Genomic DNA, 20,945 nt, shown 5'->3' with positions numbered 1-20,945 from the left:
GCCTGATGTGTAGACTATGTCAGAGATCAAATGAAGGGTTTTTTGATCCATCGCTCAACGCAACGGCCCGGAATACAGTATAGTAACACTTGTACTCGATTGTAAAACTGGAAGTGATAAATTATCTGCGTGTAAAGCTGAGAAGAAGAGCTACAGGGTTGCAGTACCTGCATAAGGAGAGCCAATAACGTATCTAGTGATACAGTGTGACGAGACAGCATCAGTGTCAAATGCCCAGCGTTCGAAGAAAGACCAACATTTCAAAAAAAGTCCAAAATCGAACAAGGCGGGCATCAATTACCCACCTATCATGAAGAAATTAAGAATACAAAGCGCGAAGTGATTAACCACGGAGTATAGGGTATGAAAGCAGCGTCTTCTTTCTCTCGGATTCCCGAAGCGATATTGGATCTTTTCCTTCCGCGCGTCAGAGGTCGTAAAACTGGTAATCGTACTCAACGTAACTGCCCCAGTAGCCATCCTCGCATGCGCCTGCAGGGTAGATGCCCGAGCCGCCAAGCTCGAGAGCGTCTATCGTCGTGTTCGTCGCGGGCGTCCACGTCGCATACGAACCATAGTTCGGATCTCCCGTCCGGATGAACTCGTAGTAGCGCTGCTGCATCTCGTTGATGAGCGCAGACTGATTGACATTGGGATTTGACACGGTGCCGAACTGCAGTGAATTTAGACTCATCATCCGCTAGGAAGGTGTGGACGGAACATACAACAATCTCGATGTCGTCCTGGTGGCAGACCGAACCAGACAGCGTACATTCTGACACCGCAGAATTTCCTGGGTAGGAAGCGCCGACTACGTACACGCCGACATACGCCGTGCCGCCGTTCGCAACCCAATTTCGCGCAAACGTCCATGTCGGGCACCTCCAAACCTGGTCTGTGCCCATCACCTGCAGCTGCGGTCGCGCGTCCTGGGTATCGCTGCCTTCCGATGCAGTTGACACTGCATAGCTCGAGAACGCTAGAAGGCGGGCAGCACGCGGCTCCCCGAAGGACACGTCGACATATTCCTCGTAGTACGTGTCGGAGATTGGCTCGGAGAAGTAGCCATAGATTGTGTACATAGCCTCATCTTTCACGTTTGTGAGCATGACGGACTTCGAGACGGACGGAAATGGCGAGGTAGAGTCAAGCGTGGACGTGATCAGCGTGCCATCGTGTACAGGACGGATTGGTTCAGAAGCACCAGCTGCCAGGGACAGATTGTCAGCGTCATTCATCAGAGATGACTGCGCAGATAGGATCGTGTCAAGTGAGAGGTCGTTCAGACAGGTCGTGTTGCCGGAGTCACAAGGCAGCTGCTCATTGTAGTAAGTCTGCAGGGTGTCTTGGATCGTGGTATTGAGGAAACCGTAGTCCTGCGAGCGTCGTCTTAGCTACGACGATCTCGCCATTGTTCTCTCTGGACCACTTACCATTGGATCTGATTGCAAGATGGCATACTGGAATAAATCGGATGCAGAAGGCGCAGCGAGTATTGCCCTGATCATATTTGCACCTGAGCTCTCTCCATCTAGGGTGATCATAGACGCGTCCCCTCCGAAGCTGGACACTACCGTTTGCAAGAACTCTAGTGCCGTCATGATGTCCTGAACTGCCAAATTGGTCGCGCCGCTTGGCGCCATGAAACCTAGCTGACAACGAAATCTATGGATGCGTGCTGCTGTGGTGACAAATAGCACTCACTGCGCCCAGTCGGTATTGTACAACCGCGACAATCGCCTCGGCATTGTTGGCAAGCGTGGAACCGTCAAGGCCGGGATCTGTTGCCGATCCCTCGATGAATGAGCCGCCGTGAATCCTGATGCAATGCTGCGGTCAATGCGCCTTCACTATTTCGCATGGAACGCAGCCACACGTACCACACCAGGACGGGAGCGTCAATGAGACCAGGAGGGACGTAGAGCAACATTGCTAAGCAGTCTTCTGAGTAGGCATCCGAATCGAGGTCTGATTGAGGACATGCCAAGGGGTACCCAGACGCGTTTGAGGCACCAGTACTAAACAATGAGATGCTTGAGTTGGCAGAAGAACCGCTGGGGAACTGAGAAAATTACTGACGGTAGCTCCCACAACGTCGCGACGAAAGATGGTTCCCAGCGGTCCGCCGAACCATACGTAACAGCGAATCTGACGACACCTGAAGTGTCTATTACACCCTGCGCCGTACCGAGCGGCGTGGAGACCGAAGTGTTCGACGTAGCTAGAGTACCGCGAGGGCACATCAACTTATCTAGAATTGGAATATTGCACCAGAAGCTGCTCGAACCTAGGTCGGGGAACTTCAGCTTGGGAATGCCACTTTGTGAGCCGAATGGAACCGCCGACGATGGGGTAACAACCAACAGCGCAGCGACCAGAGAAATTAATGCAACCATGCTGGCGAGAATTATACCAAGGCAGCAGACGAGAGAAGGAAGAAAGACGCCTACGCTGCTGATGGAAATATGAGTATGACGCGCGGTTTAAGTAGGGAAAAACGAAGGCGATGCTCGTCCCTGCGAGCCGGCCGACGGGAACTCTAGAATAGACTTGAGCAGGTACAGATGGTGGTAAGGAACAGAGGCACATACCGGAGGCGACATGTTGGCCCGAGCCACTGGATGAGGAACAATGGCTGCCGGACATGTGAGAACGAATGCTTCATCTCGCCCGTCACGTGGCTGAACCGAATACCTGACCTGCCTAATTTGGTGACGCTCTTGTTCCCGCTATGGGAGTCCATCAAACCCATCAACCTCAATCGGAGACGAGCACACCCAAGTGTGCCTAGCGGCAATGCGGCCGTATATCGCGAACGAGAGACACACAATAGCTTGGATTATTACCAGCTCTTCAGCCGCCGGCAGGCATTTTGCTGCTTTAGACTAGCCAGTTCCGACTTCATCGCAAGACCAAAGCATGCACACAAGCAGGACCCGCCAGGAACGTCAAGCGGTGTTGCAAACGACGAATGGGGACCGGGATAGTCCTCTGGCCCAGGCCACGGTCAAACCTCACGCTGCTCCAATCGTTCGGCGCCAGAATCCCGTCTGCACAATTGGTACGCGTCAGACCATCGGGATATTGCCAGCCGATCTTACAGCATATCAATAAGAACGGAGTTGTGATGCCTCGGGGCCGTACCGATGGAACTCCTTCGCCGTACGCATCCGGAGGTCTAATTTCATCGCTGGGAATTATTTCAATGCACCACTTGAATTGCGGCTATTTCTGCTGCGCGAAATGAGGCGTCGTCATTGATGCTAGTGGCCAAATATTGAGTCTTCCTATCAGCTGATATCGCCAATACGGTACTCATAAAATGGATGAGCCATCATTACAGCCACTCAGGCACATTCAAATCGCCATCAGCCGGACGCATGGATGAGTACAGTTTGTCCCGCGCTGATCAAGGCCCAAGAAATCCAATGCGGATCATCGAACTGACTCATTGTGCCTGGCAGAACAGAGGCGATAACAGAGAAGGGGGGTCCTCTTCCGCGACGAATAGTGCACGAACCCATGCGTAGGACATTTGACACCAAGCAAAGCATCAGTCATTCTGCCCATGCAACAACAATAAAACCTCGTGAAGCAAGATGGACGAATATAGCCATATGCAAAGCATGAACCGGAGAAGCCTTTGCGAAGTACGAGCATAAATGACACTTCTTAGAGCACGAGTACACGTACTGCAAGGCGAAAGTCGCGCCAAGTTCCCAAAATCACACAGAGACAATAAGCGAGGCACGACGCTGGACAGGCGAGGGAACGGATGTGGCCCGTGGGAGATACAATCTAGCTGGCGTATCAGAGCGCAGACAGAATACTCAAGCGCTGTCGATGCAAACAGCAACGGCAGACGAGTCGGTTTGTAAGTAGTCCCAGACTAGATCACGCCGCGATCAACGAGTACCAAACTGTCAGCAAACTGTTTGAACGGATGGTTTGATCCTTGTGAACGAGATGAGGCTGCCACAGATAAGCGTACAAACAAGGTGGCCGAGTCACAGTACAAGAGGCGACAGGGTTCGACGATGAAGCAATTCCAGGATCAGTATCGTAGCGTACCGATTTCGAGGACGATGTAAGCAGCAGAGCGTCCGCGTTTATCAAGAAAAAGGGAACAAGGCTATGAGGGAGTCCAATACGTTCAAAAGTCTTCCGTACCAATCGTGAAGGGTTTTCAGCTTATTTTTGCAGACAGTCGAACCATATTTATAGAGGCTGTACACACCATCGCCTTATCCACGATCACTTTCATGACGGTCTTTCCCCGGATCCAGCATTAGAGCAAGGGTTAGGCTTGTGATTGTACGCCATGTGTATTTACTGTTTGAGCCCCGACAGCTTATAGTCACTAGACAAACCCTTGAAGAATTCTGAATTTTATGAGAGCGTCAGAAAAGTAGAACAAGCAGTGCTGGTATGTGCTTGCGAATCGATGTGGATTTGTTTGTTCGGAAAGGTGTCGAGGTTGTCGATCAATGTGCGGCCACAACTGTCGCTGTGGCGTCCAATTTACTCTTATTTGGTTGCTGTGTGAGGGCGCCTACATCGCAATCTACGATTCGAAGTCCGACAGGCGAGCTTGGGTGGCGAGTTGCGACTCGCACTAGCGGGCCACAACTTCCAACGGCTGAGATACCTTAGCTTCCTACTGCTGGCAGACTGTAACTTTCAACAAACCATATAGCATATCATGTCTTCTGTAAAAATGTGAGTCAGAAAGGAGAGCAGAACTCTTGCAAGACTTACGCAAGTGCAAGTCTCACAGTCGGATCTGCCGCCGGGTCCATTCGAGAATTGCTCTCAAAAATTAAGGCCATCGACGCGAAACACGGCAAGTTTGCCCTCGCACTATGCGCAGGAGATTTCTTTGGTCCTCCCAAGGATGAGGGAGAAGAGTACACTGGAGAAGACGATCTAATACAGTTGCTCGAGGGGAACCTGGAAGGTCGCGTACAATTGTGCCCTGCTGTGGTTAACAGTGTCTTATTTCTTTATGCCACAGTTCCTATTGAATGCTACGTCATGCAAGGAGAATATCCTTTGCCTTCCCCTGTGATCGAGAAATTCGCAAAGACAGGGAGCAAGCTGACCATGAATGTAATACTACTTCGTAAGCATTCACTTCAGGATAAAGAGGGCCCACCAGACTTTATCTTTCACAAGACAAGTCGGGCATCATCACGACACCCCATGGATTGCGCATTGCATGTCTCGGCGGAGTTTATGAATCCAACATCTATGCCGCGGCAGAGTCAGCTCACGTAAAGTCTTCGGCTTATCCTAGCGAACGATATCTGAGACCGTCTCCAGGGGTTTACGTCACCATACTTTACTGTGCAAACAGTGGAAAAACTTCTCGCCAATACTTTGACAGTATCGCACCCGGGAGACCAGAATTACACGTCGCTCGCAGCCATCAAAGCGACCGCTCTGGACTCGCAGCTTGTCGACGTCTTCATCAGTAACGCCTGTCCTTCAGACATCACGCGCTTCTCCCTCGCGCCGCTTCCTGCTCCCGAGCTCGCCTCTATCGGCGTGGAACCCGTGGCCGAGGTTGTTCGGCGCACGAAGCCACGATATCACTTCGCCGCGGGAGGAGGGGTCCCTCCGAGGTTTTGGGAGCGCGAGCCGTTCGTGTGGGATGACGAGAACGGGCGCATCACACGTTTTGTTAGTCTCGGCGCCTTTGGGGGCCAGCCTGCGGAAGGCAAGAAGCAGCGGGTGCGTAAGGCACGTTGTTTGACATGTGAAGGGTCTTACATTTTCGTCCTGCCTAGTGGTTTTATGCATTCTCTATTACACCACATACGCCGGATGCCGAGGCGCCACCACGGCCTGCGAATGCTACTTTGAATCCTTTCACCGAACCAGTCGTCTCCAGAGCACCCAAGCGTGCGCTGGAGACTGAAGAAAGTACTAACTACCGATGGGGAGATGTTAAGCAGACCGAAAAGCGCACGCGTACTGGTACGTCCGTAGATCAACGTGTTGACTGTTTTTGGCGAACAAGTGAATGCAGATGGAGGCGAGCCAGACAAACCCCCAGCTGGATACAAGTGCAAAATCTGCGAATCAACAGAGGTCTGTCAAACTAATGACATGGTCTTTAGCGATACTAGTTGATATCTGTTTATAGCACTTCATTACCGACTGCCCGGACCGTGCCAAACCCAAGGAAGGGTACATTTGTAAGATCTGCCACGAAGTGAGCTCTGGTTGCATGGTCGCAGGTGAGAGCACGATTCACTGAATGTGAACAATAGCCAGGTCACTTTGTGCGCGATTGTCCCGTGAAGAATGCTGTGGGCGACACCGGCGGGCGCAAGCCACGAGAAGGGTATGTATGCAGGGCATGTGGGAGCGAATTGCACTATATCCAAGACTGTCCTGTTGCCAAGCAGGGTGGAAGGGAGCGTAATGGCAGAGCGAATAGAGGTCATCCGAAGGAGATTGCACGTAAGGATTCTGTGCTCTTGTATTCACCGTCAGTCTGACGTTTGTTCTTAGCGGAGGATTGCTGGTTCTGTTTGTCAAACCCCAACCTTGCGTGAGTGGCAAGTCTACTATCCTTGCGATATGTTGTAACGAGCTTCGCACCTCGCCGTGTCGCAGCAAACACCTCATTGTATCCATCGGCACCGAGTGCTATGTGACACTCCCCAAGGGCCAAATTGTCCCTACGCACACATCGGCAGCGCATCCGAATGCGCCGGCCGTGCCAGGCGGCGGCCATGTTCTTATCGTACCGATCACGCACTACCCTACCTACAGTTCCATCCCGCCTGACCTGGCGCCTCCAATCGTGCAAGAAACCGAAAAGTTCGCCGTTCGCATGACGATAGTCTAGTCTCGAAGATTGGCTGATTCTCCTTTTTTAAAACCAGGTATAAGTCGGCCCTTCATGCGATGTATGCCAAGTACGGCGCAGTTCCGGTGTCGTTCGAGGTTGGGCGACTCAGTGCGAAAGGCGGTCATGCTCATGTTCAAGCTGTGCCCATCCCGAACAAGTTCACGAGTGCCGTGGAAGAGGCGTTCATCAATGAGGGCCGTACCCAAGGCATCGAGTTTGAAGCCGACCCGGAAGAGGCACTCAAAGTGTGCAGCGGAGGAAAGGGCAGCTACTTCCGCGTGGACCTGCCGGATGGAAGGAAGATGGTATATTTGTTGCGGGATTCCGTCCCGTTCAGCCTGCAATTTGGGAGGTACGTGAGGTTCGAGTGGAACCCGGTGACAGTTGCTAACAGCGCTGCGAGAAGGCAGGTATTGGTAAACCTCCTGGGAATGCGGGACAGGTTCGACTGGAAGGCGTGCGCGCAGTCGGAAAGGGACGACAAGGCAGACGTCGAAGTGTTCAAGGATGCGTTCGCTCCGTTTGACCCTTCCCTATCAGTCTAAATAGGGCATGGAATGCTTGTATGGTATAACCAATAGTTTCCTTCTGCGTCGCCAATCGACCTTGCGCGAAACGACCTTCTGTATCGTTGATTCCCTTGAGCACAGCTAGTCACGCAGCAGCAAATGCTTGATCTGTTATTATGTCCATGATATATCGAAAATGAAAGCATTCATATCAAAAAAAATGTCTATGGCTACATTTGGATCTCTTTACGTGCTACAGCTATGAAAGGACTCAGGGTATACTCCATCAGAGTTCAGAAGATGGTTCCTCCTCGTCATCCTCGTCTTCGTTGTCAATATCAACCGAGCTTGCACGCACTGAGTCTTCAGCGTCAAGGTCGACCACCCCTGCGGTGATGTTTCCTCCATCGTCGTCCAAGTCTTCCATCTCAGCGTCAAGATCTTCCTCTTCCGAGTCATGCTCTCCCTCGTCCCCGATGGATGGGGCCTCGCTGCCCGATGCGTCGCTATCTTCAGATTCATCAGACGCTTCGTCAGCCTGTAAGGATGGGTATCAACGATTGAATTCGCTGAATCGGAGGCGTAGAATTCATTTACATCATTCTTCTCCTCGTGCTGCGTGAAGGTTCGACCGATTGGAATCAGGAAGTTGAAGCCTCTGTTCTTCACTTCAGTGCTCTATCAACTGTGTCAGAGATCTTCTATCCAATCTGCAGTCGGTAATGCTCCTTACCAAGTCTTCGAGTTCGTCCTCTTCGTCACTCAACTCGTCCATCTCGCGTTGCAGATCGCGTCTGCTGTTGAGACGCCCCGATCGCTGTCCATTCTTAGGCAAAGGTGTGGGATATGGCTGAGGAGGCCTGGGAAGAAGATTGGGAAAGAGCAGACTACGAGGAAGCAGGGTAGGCGTTGCAACCGACATGGTGGCTGGACGCGACAAGGGATAATACGATCACGTGGGCCGTGACTGCGCTTTCGTGGGCGCTTCTTCCGATTATGTTTATCTATGAGAAATATAACGAACTGATCATGAGGTAACAATAAGTTGAATATGTATCTGATATTACTTTATTTACTTAGTCGCATTTAAAAATAATGTTGTTTTTTTGTCTGCTATAAATTATAATATCAGAACTATAACACCTGCCATTTTTGGTCGCGAACGAAACAGTGCGCGCCTAACGCGGGGACATCTGCTCTGACACCTTGGTCTCGAACGAGACGCATCCCTCCCGGCGACTTTGCCCTCGACTGATGCCTTTGGCTTATAATTCGATCTATCTCGCTTTCGACAGACCGAAAACTGTGTAAATGGCTGATCTTTGCACACAAACGCTACCAGAGCACTGGAAATATGTTGCCGAGGGAGGCGCAAGCATGGTGTTCTCCTACCGCGGACCAGTGCATCCGACATATACAGGAAGAGTACTGAGACTGCGCAAGGTGCCCTTGAACTCAGTAGAAGCTGAACTTAATTCTACTGAGGAAAGTCAGGACCACGCAGGATATAGCATTGCATTCGATGATGCCGTCATTCGGCGGTTGATACCCGAACAATTCTTACCCAGATTAGAATCTGTGCTTATGGACAGCAAGTGGCTCGAAACACTCTCGCAACTTACTGAACACGAAAGACCAAGAGAACGACGAACCAAGCATACCGTTGACACGAGGCAAACTAGAGCCTTGCTAGCGCCAGACTTGCTCGGGAACGAAGGTATTGCAGTAGAGATCAAGGTGTGTTGGAAGTATGGCTATGCAGCATAAGTGAAACTCTGAACCTTGTCTGTCAGCCAAAGTGGGGGTTTCTACCTTCACCTGCCTACCTTTCACCATCCACGCGCCCCATCAAGGCCCGCACGTGTCGGTTCTGTATGCATACACATATGAAATATGCAGAATGCGAGACCGTCGCTGTGACATTTTGTCCTCTGGACCTTTACTCGGGCGATGAAACGCGTGTGCGACGTGCACTTCTTGCGCTTTGGGACTCGTGGATTGCAAGCCCAGGGGAAATCAACAATCTGAGAGTATTCACGGGGGGAAGACTAGTCAGGTTTACTCATGATGTATGTTTTCGAGTGCTTGAACTATTCCATCAACTGATCTGATTTTCTTCTTGAGGCCAGTCTGCTGCGTTCATTGACATCGCTAGAGTGCTAGACTCTTATTCGTCTTCAACGCAACTAGATCCAAGATCACAACCAGAAGATCTGCGAGATCGCTTGATTTCATCCCTTATTCCACCGCTTCTGGAGATGCCTGTACTGCGCATACTCTCTTCGCTACAGCGGACACTAGACAAGCTTGATATAGAGGGTTTAGCGTCGCTATGGGCGCGCGCTCATGCAGCAATTATCCCAGCACCCGCACTCGGAGAAGGTCTCTCAGAGCCTACCTTGGAGGAGTGGACACTGTTCATTGAAGAATATTTCTCTAAGACGTCGACTGCCGTTGAAAGCGAGTTGCACGTGCACGAGCTCCGACACTACTGTTTGGCCTATTTGTTATCTGCGACCTTCAAGGATTGCTCGATAATGGTGAAGATCGACTTTCCGAACGTTAACCGTGACAACGTGAAGACTTCGCTTCACATCATTGATCTGGATGTGAAAAGCATCTCACGGCTCGCAAAGTGGCAGAAACTCGATCGGGAGATTGTCGCTGCATACGCGAACGTCGAGCCACGTAATTGTGTCGATCAATGGGCGCCTCAGTGATGGGGAAAGGAGAGTTGGGTAAGTCAGTGCGTAGCATGATCGTCCACCCTTCCATAGTATGTGTTAACTCCCTCAGGTTTTTAGGTTGTTGCCGACCTCACTCAATATATTATCCGACAACCTGGTCGTGACCTTGGGATAGAGGAAACGTCAGTTATTTATCCTTGTGTCTCCCAAAACCAGCACGGAGAGGTGACAGCCTGTGAGCTGCTCCAAAACGTAGAATGAGCCAAAAACAATGCCTCAATCCTTGCTGTTATGCAAGTTGAACTTGTCTCATCGTCAAAATCGGTGGTCTCGAACAATCTCTCGTCTAAACAATGTCCACCGGAGATATAGGAATTGTCTACTCATGCATGCTTGGGAAAGAAGCAATCTGCATGAGGCGGTGAAGCCAAGTCCGGACGAGTGGCCCACTGCGATTCAGCGACGTATTGCTTATGAAGATGTCAAGTGCTTGATCTCGTTAAATCCCCCCCGTTCTATCTTCCATTCCACCCAAGGCTCCTTGCATGCCTCGGTACAGGTATGCTTTAAAGCTCGCTGTGCAGACGCACCGGGGCAATCCACGAATTTGTGCAGGCACTTGGCGGCCACGTCGACGTGTCTCAAAGGCACGTGTCAGCAATACTCATTCAATTGTATCGCCTTCGGACCAAGACCATCGTTGCCCGAAGCATTGAATGCCAGGCGCTCGACAATCGGAACATCGGGAGGCTAAGCTCTGCTACTACTCTATGTGGTGGATCCTGTCGTACCAAACCTTACCGACAGTCATTTGGCATCTTACCAGACTACTGCCAATCCTTACTCGCATTTACTGCATTTTGCAGTGCCTGTCTCTCATAGTCTGAAACCGCGGATGAGGACGCCACGATCCGGTTTTCGATGTACTCAAAGGCATGAAGGTGACCGATGGCCGTACGAAAGTGTACGCATCCCCGATGGCTTCGGCAGGCCAGACATTACTATACGTTTGCCTCATAAATGCCGTTGCGCATCTCGCGCAGTCTCGTCGATGTCATCTCTGTTGACCCTGGTTCGTACTGAAACCATGTCTTTCCGGGTTGTCCAACGGCACTATATACTTCCGCGGCTCATAACCATTGCAATCAAGAGACACAGAAGGGTAGGCTTCTCGCGGAAGGCCCCTGTTACACCTCCCTCCTCGGACTAGAATGATCTGGAACATATATGTTTTCGCCTTCAGACGGAAAGAACCTCTTGAAACACCCCGACAAGCGGCGAGAGACTTGTTTGGTGCTCAGTAAGCATCTCAAAAACGCAATATGATTTAAAGGCTGCCAAGCTAATCTTGCTGAGCAGGTCTACGCATCTCAATTGCGCACAGTAAGATTCAAAATTGCGGATAATGAGGATGACAGTCCGATGATTTCGGTTACGCCGCTGTCTACTCATAGACGATTCGAGCTCTCTGATCCGCTCGCATCTCCTTGCCGGATTTGATATCGGAATGCGTACACCGTCGCGTGGAGACGATCGCTTCTGCGGAGGTTAGAAGGACAACGTACAATTCAATAGGTGACATACGTCAGTCCTAATTATTTTCTACCAAAGGCGATTTAACATATCGCATGGCATGACTCCTCTCCGAGCTGCGATCCTCGCTGTTCACGTCTGTACTTCGCTGATGCACTTCATCTCTATGTCGCATCGTCAAGAGAGCATATGGCATTGCGTTGCGCAGCCGTTGGGCGCTGAAGGCCTGCCCAGACGCCTGTGCCACGTTGCGCTTCGGATGACCTTACGGGGATGCTCGTGCAGATTGCTCAGCAGTGGTTCAGTGCATCATTTTCATTTTCCCTCGCAACTTCCCTGGCCATGCGAGCCCGCTACGAAACGTTTGACGGAAATGATTGAAACGAAGACGGGTGCATCTTTTCTTTCAGAGAAGTTGCGCGGCGGCAGGATGGTTTTTTCGGCGATTAGATATTGTGGAAGGCCCAGCTTGTGTACGTCAAATCCTTCTGATAGAGAAATAGCACTTATTAAATCATCTCAGGTAAAAATAATTGTTTTCATGCCTGAAAAGAACATCACATTCACGGTGCAGTTCCCCATCAAGTTCCAACGCCCAAGCGAGAGATTCGCATCGACGATAATCCCGCGAATTAGCTAAGACAATGCTGCAGACTACCTAACTGGGTATGTTTCAGGGTCTCGCCCTACAACCAACAATCAATCACACAATTGTACAGAACTCCGTGTGGTCGCGCTTGAGAATGCTGATGTACAGCGTGTGTTTGTTTGAAGGCGCCAGTTGTGCAGAGCGCCGGCGAGCAGCTGACAAGCAACATGATCCGACGGAGTTAGGGCGTGCCTGCGCAACGTTGCGACGGACCCCCACGATAAACAGGCCACAGTGCTGCGAAACCAAGGGTGTATGCGTCGAGAAGTACCCATTCTGATCGGCGCAACAGTTGCTGGTTCTTGCGAAAGTAACGGAAGCAAGTGAAGGACAGCACGAGGCCGAGAGATGCCGTTGCCACTCATTAGCCGTGATCGGATCTTCCCTCGGCCTTCGGTGTCCAATGGGCAGTACACACTGTCCCGGCTCTCAGCACTATATATTACATATGTTCGGTAAGGACACCACCTTCCGATTACTCCGCCATCAATTCCCTGTCGAAGGACACTCATCATGAAGTCTCAGGTATGTGGATTACCTCCTGCATCACTGCTCGGGCGAACTCACGCGACATCATAGTCAATCTCACCCGTGCAAACGCCTTTGTCCGTTGACTTCCTGGTAGTCGGAGGAGGTACGCTGGCCGAGATGTGGGCAAACGACATATGAGTTTTATGTCATTCTGTAGGCATCGCAGGTCTCTCTGTTGCTCTGGGTCTCACACGTATCGGACATCGGGTGCTTGTCCTGGAGAAAGGCGATGGAATAAGTAATGTACGCCCTACAGTGGTATCATTATATTATCAACTCACCTATGTTTAGGTGGGACATGGTGGCATTCGAGCGCCTCCCAACATGTCCAAGGTTTTGTATCGCTGGGGCCTCAAGCCACAGCTGCGGGAGGTCTCGCTAGCATCTCATCCAATCCTCTTCTCCAAATGTCCGTGCTTCCATCGTTCCTCTGCGGCCTTTACTGATGACGGCGATAGTCCAAACCGGCGAAATTATCGGCGTTCAATTGTGGGATGCCGAACTGCTGAAGGAAACTCAAGGAGAGTTCCTGCTCATGACAGTGAGTATCTCAGGAAAGGCTTGTCGATCCACACCTCATCATGTCGTTAGCATGCCGAATTATACAAAGTCATGTACAACGCAGCGGTAACTGCCGGTGCCAAAGTTCGGACAGATGCTGAGGTCGTCGAGATTGATGCTGAGCAGCGGGAAGTCAGACTCGCGTCGGGAGAGGTCTTATCGGCCGATGTGATCATCGGCGCAGATGGTGAAAGAGGAATATGTCGCCGGCTAGTGCTCGGACGGAACGAGCGCGTGGTACCTAGCGGGATGTCTCTCTTTGAGTGCGTCTATTTTTGCATCGCCTCGTGGCCTCAACGCTGACACCTCATTTATCCAGTGCAACATACAGCACGAAGTTGGCAACAGAGACCATGCCTCACGACATGTTGGAAATCGTCAATATTGAAGGGGTTTGTGGTCACCCCGCGCTTCCCCTACGTGAACTCATCGCATCAATCATATGACTAGAACACCGTCTTCATGTCGTTCGGCAATGGCTGCGCCGCAACTGGGTATCCCGTCGTAAGTGCACATCTCGTCCTCGCCGACGATATATCGAAGGCCCTTCAGCGCAATTACGAGGAAATCGCATTCCAATTCTTTCTGCGCGACGAAGGGGAGGAGGGCTTTTACGGTGATCCTCCTTCTACCCAATTGCGCACATTACTGCCGGAAGTCTGTGATCCAAGGTGAGTATTACAATTCATGGCCCAGATATGACATGATTGACTGAGTCAATCAGGCTGCGAGCTGTAGGCGATCATGCAAGTAATGCAATACGAGTCGCAATCAACCAATATGAAGATCTTGAGGATTGGGTAGATGACAGCGGCCACCTTTTACTAGTGGGCCAGGCAGCACATCCAATCGCAGTGCGTACCACGCCAATATGAGTGCACGACACATCCGACTGAGACACCTGCAGCCAGGGGCTATCCAAGGGGCTGCAATGGCACTCGAAGATGCTGCAGTGCTGGCCAAGCTTTTCAGCCATCTCACTAGGCACGAGCAGATCGAGAGCTTCCTGTGCGCCTTTCAAGACATCCGACAAAAGCGCTGCGAAGTCGCTCGCCAGTCAGAGGTGGGGTTGCTGGCGCTCGTCACGATGGAGGATGGTCCCGAACAAGAAGCACGCGACAAGACCATGCAGACGAGATACCGAGCGGGAAAGAACGTCTTCGATTCAGAAGATGGCGAGAATGGCGTGGAGAGTGAGCAGTGGGTGGAAATACGGACTATTTTTGGTTATGATTGCGAAGACGAGGCGGACAACTGGTGGGTGCAATGGGGGCAGCTGCGTGAGCGCGCAAAACAGGGCGACTCGGGGATCAATGGCATCCCAGAATCTCCAAACGGGGGATTCTGGGGTGCGATGACGATCGAGACATCTACGGCTTGATAGGCTCATTATTTTTACGACCCGCATGGCGCGAGCGATGATTGCACGATAGGGCGACACCAGAGGAGGATATAATACCTATGTACGTTGATACCACGGGCTATCCGGTGTAACGACTGTCATTGGCACATTACTAACACGAGGTCATTGCCGGTGCATGTAGGTAATACGCCATGCATCGCGATCTCGGAATACCTGCCTTCTTGCTATATGCTTGGAGTGAGGTGGGTCCGACGCTATAATTCTCATCATGCCAGCACACACTCTGTCAGCTGCCTGCCATTCCCCGCTCAAGGCTTACGATATTCTCTGCATACATACGGCTTCCAAGATGCGCGGTAGCTTACTTGGCGTTGCGTTGACTGAAACAGATCAGGCCAGGAGACTAAAGACCTATGGCCGGGCCGCGAGGTGCTAGACTGATGAACACCTTAAGCTCCCGCGAGTGTTGCGCTGATAGGCCGTTGTCACCGGGATTGGACACTTACGTGCGCAACAACGTTGCGGCAGAGTCCTGAAATGACTGAGAAATCTCCGAATTGTCGAGCGCCAGGATGGGAAGCCAGAATTCAACCGGGACACCGGAGACTACTGCGTCCCGAGCTGAAAGCACATGTGCGTAGCCCTCATCGCCTATCATACTTCCGAGGGCAACGGAAGACGAAGAGGATAAAAAGAGAGACCTTGGGCAAGGGAAAGTGAGTGCGAGGGTCGGTCGCAATGCGCGCCGAGGCAAAGTGCCGTAGATGTGGCCCGCGGTTTCCTTAACTGATGCATAGTTACGACTTGTCAACAGCGAGCAAGTCCATCACTGTGAAGATGCATCGCCAGGGCGCCAATGCTACTGCGAAGCGACAATACAGTTCGCGCTGATGATCATTGACAGGTCCTCATATCCAGGTCGAGCCGCGTGCCTGACTTAAATCGGAAGGCTCTGGCGGACCTGCGTGGGCAAAACAGCTCAGCCTCCCGCGCAATGTAATCTCGCTCCAGCCTACGCCGCGATGCCAATGTCAAGGAGTTTCACATTCACCGCCATCAAGCTGAGAAACGTACCTCGCCTCTGTAAATCTAGTCCTGCCCAGCATACAGAGCTGCTGACGTTTACGTCTGCTTTACAAGACTGTGATCATACGCCCCCATGCTCGTTGCATCTGCCAATCAATGGAAAAGCGATGCAAGAGCATGGCAGCTGTTCAGAGAACTGCCGCCAACCCTTCCATTAATGGCTATGTAGCGGAATTATGCGCCGTATCAGGCTCGGAGAAAAAAAGCTCCATGAATTTAAAGAAGTATCAAAGGATCTATCAATGATTTGACACTATGATATGGGGGTAGCGGCCATGCACAATTGCAAGTACAGCAAGAGACGGGGGCGGTAAGTCGTCATGTAACACCGCTATCATGTTCGACTTATGAACCTGTCTCCGCGAAGACCATGAAGTTTGCTCCCGCGAGAGTCCTGGCAGCGCACCGGACGCTAGTACCCGACAGATAGTACGATCGAAACTAGTGCCCGGCCACGACCCTCCGCTCAGCGACTTCTTTGTCCGCGGCCATGATCACCGACGGGTCACCATTTTGGCCGTAGAACCGACCGCCGACGCTAACCAACCTTGTTGATGGTCAAAGCCGCCACGACACCGGGATATGTTATAAAAAAGCGAAAGTTTATGAGACATTGTGCATCACCAATCCGGAGTCTTCGTGTATATAGCCTGAAAAAAAAGGCGTGAGCGGCCGCGCTGCAGCGATTCGCAGCTTCTCAACCATGAAAAGAACACGTTGATCATCAGATAGATTGTATCCGCAGTGACGATGCCTAACGAGCATGGGAGCCACCTGAATAGAAAGGTTAGATTGAGATTTGCTTCCGCCCGTTAATCGGCTGATCCAAGACGTGATAGATGCTCAGAATCCCAGCGATTCCCTTCGGATAGTCTAGCTCAGGAGTGTCCCCGCCCGTCCTTCCTATTCGATTCCCATAGGCACATGCTCGTGCCCAAATCTGCCATTCACACCGCAGACATGAAAGCATTTGCGACCGTTATTTAATGACACTAAATTGTAATTGACTGCCTTTTTGGGAAATAAAGTTGCCTAATTAGGGCATAGTGTTGCATAGGTCACACTTTAGAACACATTTTCAGAGCATTTGCAGCGGGAATAAATGCCTTCATGCCTGCAGTGTCAACCACGACTCTAGACTGATTAGTATGCTGCACGACCTAAAAGCACACGAACACCAATTGAGCCACAACCCTTTATGCGATCGCTAATGCACACGCATGTATGCATCAAATAGCATCTTATCGGAAGCAGTCAACCAACACAACTGCTGCCCATTCAGAGCTTTCATAAGAATCCCGTACCATTCTAAACTATCTAATGCTCTGAGATGTATCAGAATTCCAGATATAGACGTACAGCGTTCTCTATAACTTCATTTCACGCTCAAACGAAGCGATGAAGCGCCGTCGGCGAGTCTATGCTCTTCTTGTAGCTATGCCCGAAGTGCTGCGGACCGCCCTCCTTCCTTGCTGCCTTCACGACACGCGCGATAGCATCAAGACCTATATTGACGAGTAGAAAATCCGTCAGTAATCGGGCCGAGCAACGCATCTAAAGGTATATTCGACAGCGATGGCGACCATGGGAGAGAAAGCGGAGGGACATCAGGAATGCAGGAGCAAAAGACGCACCCTTGTCCAGATCCTCCAACGGCGGTCCAAACGACAGACGCACAAAGTGGTGACAAGGCGAATTGAACAGGTTGCGGCGATGCGCAGGGTTGATATCAAAGAATATACCCGGAATGACGATGGTCTTCTCCTTCAGCAGCTCCTCGAAGAACGTCTATCACCGCCATCAACTCACAATCAGTTCCTCCTTCAGGCATGCGTATAGATCGACACTCACCAGCCCATTGTTGATCGGCGCAGGCAAACCCCCCAGGTCAAGCCAGATGTAGAACGTCGCACGCGGGGGTACCTTCACCTCCAGCTCCATCTCCTTGAGCCGGGCGAGCACGTGGTCCCGCTTGTGCTTGAAGTGCCGCTGCAGCGAGAGCTTCTCGAGTTTCACGCGCGCAGGGTCAAGTAGCGGGATCGCCGCCAGCTGCAGACTGGGTAGAATGAACCAAATTAGATGCAAGGATAGTTGGGGAGCATGAGAGCTTACGGATGGTTGGCGCCTCCATCGAGGAACGAGCCGGACTGCGAGAGAGCGGTGATGAGGTTTCTTGGCCCCATTACCCAGCAGATTCGCCAGCCGGGAAGGCGCCAGTTCTACCGGTCTCCCGTCAGCGGTTGAAACTCTTCCAAACAGGCACATCTATCCATACCTTGGTGAGTCCGTCGACGATGACGACGGGGTCCTGGTGAACGAGTACGTTAGCGCGGTACAGAGAGTAAAAATGATGCATATATGCGCACCGAATTCACGTCGTCGATGAATTCTGCTGAGGAGATGGACTTGCCGAAGTCTTCCTCCTTCTCCGGGTAGATATACCATGAATAGAACTAGTACACGCCACAATATACGTCATTATGAGTAGATCGTCACGATATGTGACGTGGATGAGCACGGACCTCGTCAAGGATTAGCGTCGTCGTCGTATCGCGCGCGAGCGCGACAAGGTCATTCAGCTCCTGATCGCGGATGACTTGCCCTGTCGGGTTGCGTGGGTTCGACGCCATGATGACCTGCAGGCCTTGTGTCCTGATATCTTTCTGAATATGTGCAACGCAACGCATTAACATGTGTGTGGGCTACCGGTGGAACGAGAGTACTCACGCGGACTTGCGAAAGGTTAAAGCGGTAGCCGTCCTACATCGCATATCAGAATAACATATTACGGAAGGAAGTGCAAAGGGTTACGGACATCTTCTTCGAGACTGTTCATGTATTTGCGAGAGCATTAGTTGATAAACACATCAGCAGAGTAGAAAACCCGACTGACGTGGTGGGGACAGGTACAAGACGCTTGAATGCGCCCAAAACTTGATCATAAGCGGTGTAGTCGGGGACTTGATATGACTAAGGTGATGGACGCATGTGTAAGATCAACCTGATCGTTGATCGTTGTCAGAAAGAGTGGTACGCACAGTATAGACATCCCCAATGACGGCAGCGACACGAGAGAGACCGGATCGTCCACCAGGGACGATGCAAACGTTCTCATAGGTATACTGGCTGACCTTGCCCTGGCGGTACGTTAAGTTGTACAATTTCGCCACAGCCTCTCGAAGCGCTGGAACGTCACGACAGTCAACATCAGCACATCTCATTTCCGTATCACATCGCACACCGCTCAAGGCCACAGCCCCAAGCAGGCGCTGATACGCACCTTTGACACCGGTCGTCGGTGCATACTCGAGCGATTCGATGGGCATAGGGATGGCCTGGGGCTTCTGGGGGGCGTCAGGGATTTGGCCTACTTCGGGGGCGCCCTGGCCGAGGTTGGCCCATTCATGCACGGATGTGTAGGAGAAGCCGTTGGCCATAGCACGGTCAGAACAGTAGATGACACCGGTGCTACCGGGGTGCAGAATGCCCGGTACCGTCTCTTCATCCTGGCGAAGGACGGGGTGTCAGCATTCAGCAATCGGGGAAGGAGGGGGGAGAGCCGAATAGGTGCGGGCGACGGGTGCGCGTATCTGAGAGATGAAAACAAGACTCACCGGATTCACCGTCTGGGGAAGGCCCCTGGACGCATGGCCGGCACTTTCACGGAAGATCTGCGAGCATCGGCAGCGAGTTTAGCACGCATATAGCCACTTTAAGACGCCTACGACGTACCCTGTGCGCTTCGGAGTCCTTTTCGTGCTTTACTTTGTGCTTCCTGTTGTGCTTCATCTCGTCTACAACGTCTTCGACCTGGTTACGTTCATTGTTAGGCTGTTTTACAGCGAGTAGAGCGGGGGCACTTGCCTGACCTTTGATGTTGACGTTGAGGGTGGGCGAGGGCTTGTCGGGGGACGAGTTGAAGGGTGGAGAGGTAGAAGACATGCTCGCTGGCAGGTAAACAGGCTTTATAGACAGCTGGTGGGCGATGGAGACTGGGAAACAAGGCTGTGATACCCATCACGATCGCGCTCCAGCTAGTGGCTCCTGCACAGACGCGTTCTAATTTCGGACGCGGTCACGTTCTCTCACAATTCCTCCAGTTTCGCTACTCGTCCGCTGCATGCTGCCTTGCCTCGCCGGCTCCTTGAGGACTGGAGTTTTGGACAATGGATGATCTGTGCTAGTCGTATCGGACACCTCGATCGGGCTTCGGAGAATAGGTGCGATTGCTACCCGGACAGCGGAAATTTATATTGGAACAGCCCTCAACGCAACCGAGCACCTTCAATGTTGCACGGCGGCCGTTCAATGCTTCCACGTCGACATCTTCGGAAATAACTGGCGCCGTGGCCGACACCGTGCACAAGAAATACGAACCAAGATCAGGTTTATTTAAGCTCGTATGCCGAGTGAACCCCCCTCCTAATATAAACACCGATGGCGACTAACATGCAGAGTGCTGAATTGCGCTCTGACCTCCCCAAAAGCATGTGTGGGCTGCATTCCAAGAGAGAATATTGCCGCTGATCTTACTACGACGACCCATCGACATCCCGCGAGTTAGGCCCAGGTCAGATGCTGGATCTGCATATCCACTCAGGCAACGAGTGCTCTTCTGCTCCACCTCATGGCGCCATCTGCGTGAATATTGCGGTTAACATCTTCTCATTAATTCTCGCGAACAGTTTCCACGCCGGAAAGTCCAAATCGCGCTGTGGCAGGGGTCGCGCGGTGTCAATCACGATCACGTGCAAGAATAACACGTCTGTGGCAACAACGCGTTCTCCTCCTCTTAACACTGCAGCAGGGCTTGAATGAGAGACTTCTCTCATGCTATCGTGCTCATAAATCTGTCTCACTCTTTCTGGAGGCTCTCAAAAGGTTTTTATTAGGACCAGCGGCGTCGCTTCTTCCTCGGGGTGTCTGAAACACGATCAAACGGGCCTGAGACTCGCATTGATCGAGTGTGAAGTTGCATCTCACACTTTCCAGATATATGAACCATCGCAAGTTGGAATGTTGTTGTGCGAGCGTGTCTTTGCTCGGTGAGACCTGGAAAAGCTCAAGGCTTTGGTTCGAGCTATAGTACGTGACCACATATATCCTCTACATTCGACTTGAGAGAAGCCATTTTGTTCTTACGCGGATCAGGAATGGCCATGAA

General features: G+C 51.6%; 7 protein-coding genes across 7 annotated transcripts; 4 read left to right on the top strand and 3 right to left on the bottom strand.

Moving 5' to 3' along the window:
• Positions 1-427: 427 nt before the first annotated feature.
• LAESUDRAFT_712229 (alpha/beta-hydrolase) lies at positions 428-2,396 on the bottom strand (the record flags this gene model as incomplete). The annotated part of the gene is made up of 6 exons (XM_040906886.1): positions 428-673; positions 726-1,376; positions 1,434-1,652; positions 1,705-1,819; positions 1,881-2,018; positions 2,080-2,396. 6 exons carry the CDS (start codon positions 2,394-2,396, stop codon positions 428-430), a joined length of 1,686 nt encoding a protein of 561 aa, XP_040767523.1.
• Positions 2,397-4,620: 2,224 nt separating this feature from the next.
• On the top strand, positions 4,621-7,407 carry LAESUDRAFT_695628 (nuclear protein; the record flags this gene model as incomplete). The annotated part of the gene is made up of 13 exons (XM_040906245.1): positions 4,621-4,719; positions 4,770-4,957; positions 5,015-5,122; positions 5,176-5,273; positions 5,323-5,733; positions 5,790-5,979; positions 6,032-6,093; positions 6,149-6,217; positions 6,276-6,468; positions 6,520-6,559; positions 6,625-6,831; positions 6,897-7,214; positions 7,266-7,407. The coding sequence occupies exons 1-13, from the start codon at positions 4,703-4,705 to the stop codon at positions 7,405-7,407; spliced, it is 2,043 nt and encodes a 680-aa protein (XP_040767522.1). The 5' UTR covers positions 4,621-4,702.
• A 142-nt stretch (positions 7,408-7,549) lies between these two features.
• LAESUDRAFT_810735 (uncharacterized protein) lies at positions 7,550-8,305 on the bottom strand. Its single transcript, XM_040914250.1, has 3 exons — positions 8,105-8,305; positions 7,969-8,049; positions 7,550-7,909 (listed from the first exon to the last, which is right to left on the bottom strand). Exons 1-3 carry the CDS (start codon positions 8,291-8,293, stop codon positions 7,658-7,660), a joined length of 522 nt encoding a protein of 173 aa, XP_040767521.1. The 5' UTR covers positions 8,294-8,305; the 3' UTR covers positions 7,550-7,657.
• Positions 8,306-8,682: 377 nt separating this feature from the next.
• LAESUDRAFT_712226 (uncharacterized protein) lies at positions 8,683-10,091 on the top strand (the record flags this gene model as incomplete). The annotated part of the gene is made up of 3 exons (XM_040906885.1): positions 8,683-9,108; positions 9,165-9,440; positions 9,501-10,091. 3 exons carry the CDS (start codon positions 8,683-8,685, stop codon positions 10,089-10,091), a joined length of 1,293 nt encoding a protein of 430 aa, XP_040767520.1.
• A 2,662-nt stretch (positions 10,092-12,753) lies between these two features.
• Positions 12,754-14,713, top strand: LAESUDRAFT_756695 (FAD/NAD(P)-binding domain-containing protein; the record flags this gene model as incomplete). Its single annotated transcript, XM_040912196.1, has 10 exons — positions 12,754-12,765; positions 12,820-12,874; positions 12,929-13,014; positions 13,063-13,180; positions 13,230-13,312; positions 13,363-13,595; positions 13,652-13,724; positions 13,783-14,003; positions 14,057-14,186; positions 14,240-14,713. The coding sequence occupies 10 exons, from the start codon at positions 12,754-12,756 to the stop codon at positions 14,711-14,713; spliced, it is 1,485 nt and encodes a 494-aa protein (XP_040767519.1).
• Positions 14,714-14,879: 166 nt separating this feature from the next.
• On the top strand, positions 14,880-15,164 carry LAESUDRAFT_520530 (uncharacterized protein). Its single transcript, XM_040902786.1, has one exon. The coding sequence runs from the start codon at positions 14,964-14,966 to the stop codon at positions 15,129-15,131; it is 168 nt and encodes a 55-aa protein (XP_040767518.1). The 5' UTR covers positions 14,880-14,963; the 3' UTR covers positions 15,132-15,164.
• A 1,709-nt stretch (positions 15,165-16,873) lies between these two features.
• LAESUDRAFT_810732 (aminotransferase) lies at positions 16,874-19,716 on the bottom strand. The gene is made up of 15 exons (XM_040914249.1): positions 19,646-19,716; positions 19,514-19,591; positions 19,396-19,452; positions 19,062-19,287; positions 18,820-18,965; positions 18,675-18,751; positions 18,597-18,609; positions 18,509-18,541; positions 18,304-18,444; positions 18,148-18,234; positions 18,057-18,089; positions 17,894-18,000; positions 17,633-17,837; positions 17,416-17,569; positions 16,874-17,286 (listed from the first exon to the last, which is right to left on the bottom strand). Exons 2-15 carry the CDS (start codon positions 19,568-19,570, stop codon positions 17,168-17,170), a joined length of 1,455 nt encoding a protein of 484 aa, XP_040767517.1. The 5' UTR covers positions 19,571-19,591; positions 19,646-19,716; the 3' UTR covers positions 16,874-17,167.
• Between the last annotated feature and the right edge of the window lie 1,229 nt (positions 19,717-20,945).

The sequence above is a fragment of the Laetiporus sulphureus genome (assembly GCF_001632365.1).
Source record: "Laetiporus sulphureus 93-53 unplaced genomic scaffold LAESUscaffold_7, whole genome shotgun sequence".
NCBI lineage: Eukaryota > Fungi > Basidiomycota > Agaricomycetes > Polyporales > Laetiporaceae > Laetiporus > Laetiporus sulphureus.
The sequence above is the reverse complement of the archived record's forward strand: the minus strand, read 5'-3'. Positions and strand labels throughout refer to the sequence as shown.

Excerpts from the sequence above, each read along its gene's own strand:
- LAESUDRAFT_810735 (XM_040914250.1), bottom strand. The coding sequence starts at position 8,293 with ATGTCGGTTGCAACGCCTACCCTGCTTCCTCGTAGTCTGCTCTTTCCC. Across the intron at positions 8,050-8,104 it reads AGGACGAACTCGAAGACTTG|AGCACTGAAGTGAAGAACAG; the intron begins GTAAGGAGCATT and ends CACAGTTGATAG. Across the intron at positions 7,910-7,968 it reads AGCACGAGGAGAAGAATGAT|GCTGACGAAGCGTCTGATGA; the intron begins GTAAATGAATTC and ends CCATCCTTACAG.
- LAESUDRAFT_520530 (XM_040902786.1), top strand. The coding sequence starts at position 14,964 with ATGCCAGCACACACTCTGTCAGCTGCCTGCCATTCCCCGCTCAAGGCT.
- LAESUDRAFT_810732 (XM_040914249.1), bottom strand. The coding sequence starts at position 19,570 with ATGAAGCACAACAGGAAGCACAAAGTAAAGCACGAAAAGGACTCCGAA. Across the intron at positions 19,453-19,513 it reads AGGACTCCGAAGCGCACAGG|ATCTTCCGTGAAAGTGCCGG; the intron begins GTACGTCGTAGG and ends CGATGCTCGCAG. Across the intron at positions 17,838-17,893 it reads GATGGAGGCGCCAACCATCC|TCTGCAGCTGGCGGCGATCC; the intron begins GTAAGCTCTCAT and ends CATTCTACCCAG.